The sequence below is a fragment of the Carassius carassius genome, chromosome 48 (genome assembly GCF_963082965.1).
Source record: "Carassius carassius chromosome 48, fCarCar2.1, whole genome shotgun sequence".
Lineage (NCBI taxonomy): Eukaryota > Metazoa > Chordata > Actinopteri > Cypriniformes > Cyprinidae > Carassius > Carassius carassius.
In genome coordinates this window covers 19,337,690-19,349,882 of record NC_081802.1, presented here as the reverse complement: position 1 = coordinate 19,349,882, position 12,193 = coordinate 19,337,690, and the positions used below count along the sequence as shown (strand labels likewise).

Below are 12,193 nucleotides of genomic sequence, written 5' to 3'. Positions count from 1 at the left end.
CATTTTAACAACACAGCAATCATGTGAAGACAGCAGTGTTGATGGAGGAACTAAATGGAAATGGTCACAATAGATAACAGAGTTGAATAAACAGGAACGGTGTACAAGAGATGGGAAATGCACGGCTGCTGCTGGTGTCTGTTTGTAGTGCAGGTGACATGGAAGGTTATAGCAATCTAGAGTCAATCATTGACTTATAAATCAAACACAGTGGCTTTAACGGAGTCTACACTGAACCAATAAAGTCCTTCAATAAGACTCTGTATTGTGGTATAAATGTACAGGCACTGGTGTGTTGCAGTAATGTGAAGTGCCTGGGAAACACAGAAGGCAAAGGTGGCACAAAGACGACGACTGGTAAAATAATTTTATGCCAGGACGCCCTTCAATTTAGGAAGTACAGGTGCTAAGAGATGCAATTGACAGGTATAGAGATAATGAGAAGTCTGGGAATTTTCTGTTGTTGTTCTCTTTCACTCACTTGAACACACACACATAGATCCATTAAATCCAGTACACACACAAAAACAGACATGCCGTCACGAAGACTTGGTGGCCTCAACTCTAATTACAGACCTGCTAACCACACCTTGACTGCCTGGAACCTACATGTGAACTTCTGTATTTCAGGTATGTTACATCTCTTGGTGGTCTCATAGCAGAATTTGTTCAACATGGGAGCTCATCAGAAGAACCACAGGGTGTGTACTGAACCTTGGCATAGATTACTCATAGGAACAAGTCAGCTGTACTGGATTTCCACCACTGGGGGACTGACCATATGTACTGGTGACAACCCTGTATTTACATCTTCCTCAGAAGAGTCATGGATGAATGGACATGTTTCCCTGAGTCTGAACTTGACAACCTGAGGAAAGGCGAGTATAATATGCAAAAATATGATGCAAAGAACAGGGTGATAAAATAAACAGATTGCACATCCTTTAATAATAGACATGTATGGAGTCTTCTGATGGCTGAAGTTTTGTGTGCATGAGACTTGGTTTACATAAATCTACTTTGGAAGGATATGTATTTTCTAACCATGTCTGCATTCCGGAACATTCAAACATTTAAACAAACAAAGTTGCTAGCTCTGTGACTGACCATCTGTCCAGGGTGGTGCCCAGCCTTTGGCCTGAGACACTGGGATAGGCTCCAGCATCCCCACTCCCTTCATTGTATAAGTGGTTTGGAAAATGGATGCATGGATGGATGATTGGACGTTTCTAGTTGCTGCGGTAATGTGACAGTTAGCAAACAAAGTACAACACATTAAATCATGGTTAATTTCCTGTTCTATCTATACTGAATCAATAAAAGTGGCAGAAACGCTTAAGTTTAAAGAATAATCTCTAGATGTTACCCCCTTGATGTGCTTTAGTCGTAAGTGGCTTTGTCTTTATGACACTACTGCAGTGTCTTGATTAATTAACCAAGCACAAGGCTGCACCCACTGTTGAACTCTATAGATTAGTCTTAAGTGCTTTGCTACTTAGCTAGCTCCTTCAGACCAAGCTGTCCCAAATTGAAGGAAAAATTTATGAATAAGTAAAAACATTGACAAACAGCTTGCTTAATTTGCCAAGGAAGAGGAATCTAGTCCCTTCACATTTCGATCGCCACATAGCATCAACAACCATCTCCTCTTGGCCTGCCATATTGATCGACGGCTGGCTAAATTGAATCGCTAATCATCACCATCCTTTTAGGTCATTTCCCAGAGGACACAACAGGGCAAAAGTTGCAACGAAAAGTGGTGCATCTCACACCCATGATACAAATATGGCCCTTCAGTTCACAATCCCTAATCTGGTCATGGGATATTTTAATTTGTTTCCAGTGCCAGCTCCATTTCATGTCAATATGCTTGCTTTCACTCCCCATGAGACTATACTTCACTTCAGCATGCTGATTCTGCTCCTGTTCTTAGTTAGAGACCTCTGCTTGACTCTCCTCCAAGCCATGTATGGGATGATGATGGTTTGGGGCTGCTTTGTGCTCTTGCACCTTCATTATTTCAAATAAGATGTCAAGAGGGGGAACCTTCACTCAGATTTTCTTAAAAGCCATGGGCAAAGAGGTATCAAGAGACTAAACTTGTCAAATCTATCCCGCAAGAACTTGACTTACATTGCTTATAGACATAGCACTTAGCTCCCATAAGATACTGTGACAGACTTAGAGTTGTAAGAACACACACACATAGTCACAAATCTTATCAATGACCAGATACAACAAAGGTGGGTAAATAGGCCCTGTCCCCAAGCTTCTGGACCTGTTCTGGGATTCTGATATCACTGAAAGGGTGAGATAATAGATAGGGAAAATAATGCCACAATTAGAATTATCTCTCTGATAAGAAATGGCCACATAAGGTGCCCATGGGGAACAGGGAAGGGGGAGGGCTGTAAAAAGATAGTGGGAAAGTGTAGCAAAAAAATTGGCTGGGATGTGGAACAAGGAATGGTAAACAGAGTAGAGAAAGAGGTGCATTGTCTTTAGCCTCTCTGTCTGGATAAAGCCCACCTGTTGGAGGGAGAGGCCTATGAACTTCCCACACTTGTTCTCTGGGTTTTCACCAGGTTGTCATCCCTTTTATGATCAACATGCATCTAGATGGTGTTGCAGCTTTACAAATGAGTATACCAATGAAAAGAGTGACAGTTTCAAGCCACCAACTGTTGCGACATAAGAGGTAACATCTGTCTGTTACACTGGAAAGCTATTTTTTTCCTGCCTGCCAAGCGATCCATTGATTCTTTATGGAGACTATAACCTTTTTTTATTTTATTTTTTACTTTCCTGCTGTCAGGTGGACCTGATCTCGTGTGCATGCTCAAGGCTGTCTTTGATTGATGCTCACTGGCTTTTAAGATTCATTAAAAACCCTTCCTTTTCCTTTGCCCATCAAGAGTTTCTTAGACTAGCTCAGAATAAGAGAGTGATCGGTAGAAATACGAACAGAGAGTAAAGGCAGAAACAATGATCTCCTCTCAGGCAAATCTAGGCCGAGCAAGTAAAATTTAAGATGCAGAGATAGATCCATGGCAGCTGTCCAAGCCAGAAGATGAAAACTCTCTGCTCTCGCTATCCTGATCTCTGCCTCAATTCCCACTGCATTCATAACCCCATGCGACCAGCTCCAGTGTATTTCCATTGTCTCTTCTCTCAGCACCTTTTCAGATGAACTGCTCAACCAATACTGTACCAAGTGCCTTTTAGAAACCGGACAATTCTATCAGTCTTTCTCTGTCCCTTTGTTCGCCTATGTCCTCATCTATCCTGTTCAGGTTGAGGGCACTTTAATAACAGATAAACCACTCATTACGGCTCGCAAGTGACTTGGAGGTGCACAGCGTACCTGATATCAAGGGGTTTTCAGTCCTCCTCCTTGTGATCTACTTTCCAGCTGAGTTTAGTGCTGCAACAATCATGTATTTTGCAATCAACCCCAAAATTTTGATTATCTAGTTCAGGTGTGTAGTTAAGGTTTCAATCTAAGTTCTGCAGAAAGGTATACCAGGAGCACGTTTGCCTTATATTGTCTTATATCTAATGCCTCTAATGTTCTCTAGACTTGGGGCATGGCTGGAAAACGGCCTTTTGGAGATAATTACAGAAACATGTCATTTAATCTCGAGATGTGATGGGCACCCTTCATTCTGGTTCTAGCCTTTACCATCTTCACAGGAAGTTGATGGGAAGATCACTGGACAAATACTATATTCTAACTCATTGTATCTTCTATCCTTTCATTCTTCTGTAAGTCTTAAAAAGCTGGTAATGAGAGGCTTTAGAAGGCTTGGCACATTTTGAAAGGGCAGTTGCCAGAAAGGCTAAGTCTGATCGATCAAGCCTGACAACAAGTCATAAATGAATCAGTGACAGAGATACATTCAGAATCCCCGATTGGATAAAAATGGTGACCCTGTCGAAACTGGATGTAGCAACAGAAAGTTGGAGAAGGGTAAAGGGGATGATGGGAAATAAGAAATTATGCTTATACTTATAGAAGTAAAGTCTCTATTAAAATGCATACAGCACTGTACAATATCTTAGAATTTTGTACTCAAACATGCATGGTAATTCAACAAAAATGTTATCAGTGAGATTGCCCTCAACGTCTTAAAGGAATTCACCAAATAAAAGTGTGGCACATGCATATATGTGGCACTTGCTTTGCATTTACATGAATCGTCTGATTCACTTCCAGCAAGCTAAATTTCAAAAGAAGTACAGTTAAAACAGACAGAACAGACAGACTTGCAATGCCTTCAGGAATTTTTTACGACATAACAAGTACCTGCATTTGCACCTTGCCAAAGTGCCATTGCTCTCACCTCAAACACCAAATGGAGAGGTGACAAATATCGTAAGCAGTAAACGAATTCCTGTCTAACACCAGTTCATTTTGTGTTGTCGGTTAAAACTATTTAACTTTGCACAAGCGTACCATGGTAAAAAAAAATAGTTGGCCTCCTTGTTACACATGACATGCACTCACTATAATAATAACAATAAATTATGCATTAATTACATGCAACTAACACTAAACCAAAACCTCATCCTAACCCTAACCAGATAGTAAATGCATATAGTTAATTAATATTACTCAGTACTTAAATGTATAATCACACTCTAACAAGGACACCATTAAAAGCAAGTGTAACCAAATAGTTTCCAACAAAGTTACAGCTGTTATAGCAGTAAAACTGTGACAAAATAACAACAAAGTTAAAGACTGACAAAGATTCAGAGCTTTTTGCAATATGTCAAGAATACACAATGATTTTACAGTAATATTAATTGTAGTAAATATTGTATTTTTTTACATATTATTTATTTATTTGTTTATTTTTTTTAATTTACAGATTCATAAAATCTATAAATCACAACATTAACATTTCTAGCATCTTCCTCATATATTCCCAAATGCAGAAATTAAACCAGTCAGAACTCATTTCTGTAGATATATGCATTAACAAAATGAATGGCTAAGACGAAAGTCTACAGATGTGTAATTGAACAGCATGGCTCAAAAGTGCAAATTTAAGTCTAGATTTAACAGAGAGGGTAAAGGGCCAGCGTGCTTCTGGGCCCCTGCCTGGGACTCTCTGTGTTTGATGTGGAGATTAGGAGCTTGTTTTAACCATCTAGAGGCCTTGGCTGATTGGTAGCGTGGAGTTTAGAAGCCATCATTAGCCCTAACGCCCCCCACCCAGTTACACCATGCCCGTATTGCTAATCAAAGCAGACATTTGCACCTAGCGTTAGCATTAGCCATTTCCTGCAGGGCTTCCAGCATCACACATCCCCCAACTGAACTAGCGTTCTCTCATTTCAAGGAATTATTATCAAAGAACTCTTCTGCTTTATCACTGGAGCAGGCCGGACTGGTTTGAAGCTCATAAACATTGTTCAGCAAAGGATCAAAACACTGGAAGCTTTTCCAAACTCCTACTGGCCGAACGGCTTCCCTATAGAGTAACCCCTATGGTATTCTTGTAAAAATGTGTCTTACTTCCATCAGTCAGAGCATACATAGCCTATTTCTGTGAACCGCTTCGTTTGTGACACCTTGTGCACTGCATGCATATGGAGAGATGGAGTTGCCTTTGCTTTTGTATGGTAGCTTGAAATTGAAGCAAATTGTTTGAGTTTAAATAGCCACCATGTCACAAAATGTTGCTAATATAAGATTTTTTACACGCACGGTTCTCGAGTGGCCATAAAACACATCTTATAACAGTCATAGATGGTGCACGAATATAACAAATGTATAAAGCCTTAATAAAAGTAGTTTCTGGGCAGGAAAAAAATATTATTTTTTTCTAATCAGATTGGCTCTGACTGTAAATTCACTGAACCAATGCACGCATGCAGTCCGAAAACTTCCCTGGGGCTGATTCTAAGAGGGAGAACCATTCAAATGGAAAGAAAAATTTATTGTGCCTGTAATCGTGTGACTTTGTTTGGGCATTCTGCGCTGCCGCCCCCCTTTTTGCAATGGGCGTTTTGGTAGCAGATATATTCCCTGCCAGCACCACCCATCTCGCTCATGACCAACCGAAGACAGAAACCAAGCTCCGATGTTTCTTTTTCTCTCAATCCCTCTTTCTTTCTGCCTCTCTTTTGCTCTCGATTCCTCTCTCTCATTCCGCTTCGGTAGCTGCAGACAGCACCGGAGGGATTTTGGCAGTGTTCGGGCCCAGACACATTCTCTCCTCACACTGTCGTGAGTGTCAAAGACCTATTTTTCTGTAAAGGCCTTTGCGTCAGCTGCCAGGATGGGCCTTTTGAGTGGACACTCCAAAAAGAGTGAATTCTACATTCCAGTCAGCGTCCCGTCCACTTCTTCATCAATTAACAGAGCACTTGGTTTAATATTGGCTTTCAGTGCAAGTTATTGTTCCATGCTGGGCATGCCATCAGTTTATACAGCCAAAGGATTCCTGAAATCGAAAGGTTATCAGTGCTCATGTTCATAGGCTAGGGATATGAGCTCATGCTGACCACTACAGTAAGTCACTCGTGATTCTGCCTGGTTTTCATAGCATTTTAATAGTCTGAAACTCCTTTGAGATCCTTACGAGAGTCTGAAACAAAGCCAGCGGACATCTGTTCACCCATCCTCTGTTTAACATGTGACCTTTCAATGGCTCTCACTCAAGACTTATATAATAACAAACAATTATTTTATAAATAGACCTCATATATCTATGAAAATGAATGAATAAGCAAGTAAATATACCACACAAAAGAACTTAATTTAAGGCCGCACACCAAGCTGAAGCACCCAAGAGCTGTGGCACATGCATCAAATGCAGGCCCACCATCAGAAACATGGAAACGCGTCCCACCCAATAATCAGAGTGGGGTTTTCTTAAACTTTTACATTTGGGCCCCTCCAATTTAGACTATTTGGTTACATTTATGGATGCAACAGATAGACTAGGTCAAAAAAAATAAATTATTATTGTTTCATATTTTAGATCAATTTATAGATACATATATTTGAATATATAACTATTATACACACTTACTCATCTAAACTTTAAACGCAAATGCTTGTTGTTGATTGCTTCTATAATCCGCGTTTTTATTTATTTATACAGCTAGCGCTGAACACAGTTTAGCAACGATGTGTATTACTTTGATTAGTTTACTAGACTGAACTGTGCTCATGCTTAGTAGAAAACGTTTTATGGAATCGAATAAGCTGAGAAAAGAGCCACTCAAAGGGGTGTGTGAATGGTGTGAAGAAGAGATCAATGTTTTGACCTCTTTTTAATAAACCTTTTGACCGTAGATTGTACAGATCGATCGCATCGAGTGTTGCTCTCAACAGCTGTCATAATAATACTAATAATAAATTATTATTATTATTATTATTACTTTCTAACATATTTACAACCTGTTAAACTAACAGCAGTGGGGGGGGGGGGGGGATAAAAATAATATAATAATAATAATACCGATGTAGCCCATAAATTACAGTCGTTGACGCATAACCTGTCAAAAAGCTTTTTAATCAAAAACAAGATTATAGCATACAAAAATGTTTATAGATTTTTCATGTAAATTAGGCTACAGTTCATGAGACGTGACTGTTACTATTTCTTTAACGTTTGCCATCAGCAGCTCCATTTTAAACGGGCCTGTCCTGCGCGTTGATAAATGGTTCTTAAAAGTGCAAACATTGCATTTACCGTCTCAGTCGGTGCAAAATGGTTTAAATAAAATCGACACACCCTGGCCTATAACAGGTCAGCTTCCCAAAACCTCACTTGTGACATTGAATTAAACCTTTTTCTAAAAATAGAAATAGATGTCTTGCTTACGCTGCTCGTTCAGGCCTTTCTTCAAGCTCACGGCTCTTCTGCAGTGAACGTGCCCTGTAATTATTCTCTTGTTTCTCATGTTAATGCTGTTTACCCCCCAAAATGAGTCTGTTATTTCGTCAGTAAAAGCTATGTCTGCGTTAACTTCGTTTACTTTTGAATAACCACTTCAATGGGACATGAAGAGCGCAGAAACGCACCGAAAAGGCATAAACTGTTCCTACAGGCGCAGGACATTTTCTTTTGGGCTACAGACTGAACTACTGTAAATATAGTGAACGCGAGGAAAAGATAAACAAGAGTAGGCCTAATGTCAGTATTTTAGCACGTTGATTTATGACGTCAAATGGTCTATATTCCTACACTGTTATACAGCGGAGGCCAGTTTTAGATATGCCTTCAATTACTGCACTTACCTCAAAATAAGTTTACAGGATAAAACACGTACGCATGTGCTAAATAATAAGTGCAGTAGGGTAAGGGAATTAAAACCAGGCCTTTGGCTAATTGGACAAGAAGAGAGAAAGAAAACGCGTGAGTTCAGATTCAAACAGAGAGTAACTAATATTATGGACAGGCTACAGCAGAAATCAGAAATGCATTGCAAATCACATTTTAATGCATGTTGGACAGCTTTGATCCTCTTTTTTCTTCTTCTTCAGTGGGCTCTCATAGGGGGAAATCTCCAGGGACCAAGAATATGACATACATGTTGTCAGCGAAAACACTTAGTAGGAATTAAATCCGAATGCACTTAAGAAAATAGTTAAGTATACGGACACATAAGATGGGTTGTGCTTTTAACTCTTAAAAAAAAATAATAATAAAAAAATACTGAGTCACTCGCTGATATTCGTTGTTATCACGTATAACGCTTGTATTGTTCAATAATAATTTTCATTAAAAAAAATTCTGATACCTGATTATGCTACTATTAACAATCTGCTTGATTTTCGAGATAAACAAATAGAACTATCTATCAGACAATATAGGCTAGTAATCGAGGCCCGTGTGTGCCTTTCACATAAACATTCACTTCTCTCTCTCTCTCTCTGATAAGTTATCGGACAAGACTATGAATCACTGAGCGCAGTTTATTTAAATAACTTTTAAAAGGTTGATATAGAAATGATAAAGAAATACACACCAAGGTTTTGCAGTGGGAAAAAGTGATAGCCTAAATAAATAAATTTAACTAAACGGTATGAACAAACAACTTCCCGCATTCATTATCCATCCACTTCACTCATTAAAACATTAAAAAAAATAAGGCAATATATCCTCTAATTTGGTTACGGTACAATGAATGGTGTAGGTAGAAATAATCCAATAAGACAAACTTTTTATCTTAAAAAAATAGCTAATAACAATAATGTGGCTATATAAATACGAGTTTTATTAAATAAGTGCAGTTTCAAAGCATTTCACTAGACTCACAATGCAAGTCTGAGCAGCAGTACAATAATCAAGTGTTCTCGATTTCATGCTTGTCGCCAAATGTATGGTTAAAAATACCAATAAAGAAAGAAATAAACCGAGATTGTTTTTCTCCGTGAAAACCTATTAAGCGCCCACTCGTTTTCATCTTTATTGGTGTCAGAAGGTCCTCCAGTCAAATGGAGGTCCAGACTTTGAAGAATTAATTGAATCAAAAGCCAACTAAACTACCGATCTGGGTCATTATGAAATAATTAATCATAATTGTGATTTAAAAAAGAACACGTAGGCTACACATTAAGGGTCATAATTGACTCACAACATGAAAGCAACCTAATAAAATGTACATTTTGGTCAATTTATGGGCTGCCCAAACGTCCTTATATTGGATCCAAAAAAAAAATAAATATGAAACGCTCAATATTCACACCATGTTTCTTTTGAAGGAGCCTGGATTTGCGTCTTGACTGACAGAGAGACTGTTGGAGTGGGACTCCCTGTAGAGACGTTTCCTTTACGAGAGACAGAAACGATTGTCTTGGTGAAAGAAAATAAACAGCAGTTAGGAGGGAGAAGTTCTGCAGTGTAATTGCATGTGTATTAGTGTCATTCAATGACCAGATCAATTCCGCTGTTTTTTTTTAAAGAAGTATCGGGCCAGGCGCGTGTTTCTATAGGCTAACACTAAAACCTTAAAACCCGGTTATTATTAACGGTGTCCGAAGCGCAACTCTTCTAGACGCGCATCAATAGTATCGACCCGCGACTCGCCTCCCAGACTCTAGCTTGAGTTGATAAGCAATGTGAGAAAAAAATAATAATAAAGGCATTTTTACCTTCAACAGCCGAGGACAGGGGCAGCACAAAGCTGCATAAAAACAGCAAATAATCCATTGTCATAAACCAAAGACTTCGGACATGAAAGTGGAGCTCCAGGGGGAGATTGTAAATCCTTCAGACCCTCGGTCCAGCTTCAGAGACCCTTTTCTCCAAATTCAGCTGTCTTCTCCTGAGCTCTGTTTCCATAAACTGCAATATCAGCAGTGTTTATGTAATCCAATGTGCAATTTGTGTTAAAGGAGCGCTGAAAGAGCTTTAAAACTCATCCACCGGGTAAATGCTCCTTCCAGCTTATTTTTCATCAGTGGAGAGCCTGTGTGTCCGTTTATAGATGATGCACAGTGAAATCCCTATACAATTGTTTAAATGTCCATTCCTCCTCAAATAACATTCTGATGTAGTCCAATAATAAATCGCGTCCCGTAAAAAAAAAAATCACTTTATTTTATGCGTAAAATCCCTGAGCGCGTTTCACCTTGTGAGCGCTGACCGTTCTTGCTCCTCTGCCTTTCCATGTGCAGTGGAATGAAGATCGGCTGCTCTGAAATCAAGGAAAGCGTCAAAGAGAATGAGAGAGAAAAGGCGACGGGGGGAGGAGTTTATGCTCAGATTCAGCTGTCCGTCATTCTGCTGGCTCCGCCCCCTGGATGATCTGGCGCAGTTGGCAGGGTGAGAGCGCCGCTCCGCGGGTCTAAGAGTTTGCATGAACAAACTAGTTTATATGGTGTTTTGGAAACATTTATGTTACAGTGTGTGCACATATATTATTTAACACATAATTATCACACACACACACACAACAAAATCCCCAATAGCGAGATTTTCTACAAAATAGGCTAATTGCAAAGAAAAGTAAATAAAACTTGCTCATTTGTAATGCTTAATACTTACATAGATAACTACTAGATCAAATATACCCTACTATATTTTATTATTATTTAATAGCAGCCTACAGTTGCGGACGCTGTTTTTAGAGACGAAAGCAGGAGTGAATAGACAGAATTGAACTAGCGAAACGCTTCAGATAAGCCACTGCCACGTTGACCTGTCTGATTTTTTTTTTTTCGTATTATGATTTATGTCATGACACTAAACATACTGTTAAAATGTATTCTACACGAAACAGCCAAATAGGCCTACTTATCAGACTTCTTTTCATCTTGCTTCTGCTCTCTTTTACACACTGAAATCACATCGCCTTTTCTTTCTGCCTATTCAAACTTCTGGTAAAAGTAGTAGACAATTTCGAGGCCTCCCTTAAATATGGAAACTTAGTCCAAACTAAATGGTTTCTTTCTTTAAAGCATTTTTTTCTCCCTTACTGTGCTTTGTAACATTTTCAAAAGTGTAAATTGCAGTAGTAATATATTAAATTACTACTACTACCACTAATATTATTACTTTACTATTATTTACTTGCTTTGTTACTTTGATTAAAGTTATATTTATTACATCAGCTAAATAATAAAATGTTGAATAGGTTAATATATATATATATATATATATATATATATATATATATATATATATATATATATATATATATGCATACATTCATCACTTGATTTTTTTAAATGTTAATTATTTATCTTCTAGTTTAGCATCCAACTTTGAATCACATGCCTCAGTTTCATAAATGTAAATTGTGCATATAGTTGCTGCTTGTGTATATGTATGTTCAAGCCTAGAAAACACTTTTTCCAAAAAAAAAAAAAACCTTATAAATAATAACCTAAATTTCTTATAAACATCTATCAACATTAATAAGTTAATCAAAAATAAGGCAATAAAGGAGACTCTAGATTTTGTTTACATGCAGACTTGTCCACTAACTATTAAAGGTGTATATGTGTAAATGGTTGTAAGTTAATTGAGGGATTCTATAATATATCTGAAGTCAGTGAAGAAACACTGAAATGATAATGAATGCTCTCATTCTGGCATTTGTGCCGTTCGGATAATCCGTGGTCTAGTCTTTTGTTGGGAAGACGGGAGAGCATTGCTGTTCAGTCTGCTAGTAATGAAGGCATGCATCGATATCTAAGTGTTTTTGAGAGGAAGTGAGGCAAAGC

At 38.4% G+C, this 12,193-nt stretch overlaps 1 protein-coding gene across 6 annotated transcripts in view; it reads right to left on the bottom strand.

Annotated features, from left to right (window-relative positions):
- Nucleotides 1-10,662, bottom strand: part of LOC132131946 (ephrin type-B receptor 3-like) — a 45,923-nt gene extending 35,261 nt beyond the window's left edge. For all 6 annotated transcript variants that reach the window (XM_059544130.1, XM_059544134.1, XM_059544132.1 and 3 more), the window contains exon 1: nt 10,118-10,662. In XM_059544130.1, the coding sequence (XP_059400113.1) occupies nt 10,118-10,181 (64 nt within the window). In that variant the 5' untranslated portion in view covers nt 10,182-10,662. The remainder of the gene's footprint in view (nt 1-10,117) is intronic.
- Nucleotides 10,663-12,193: the final 1,531 nt, after the last annotated feature.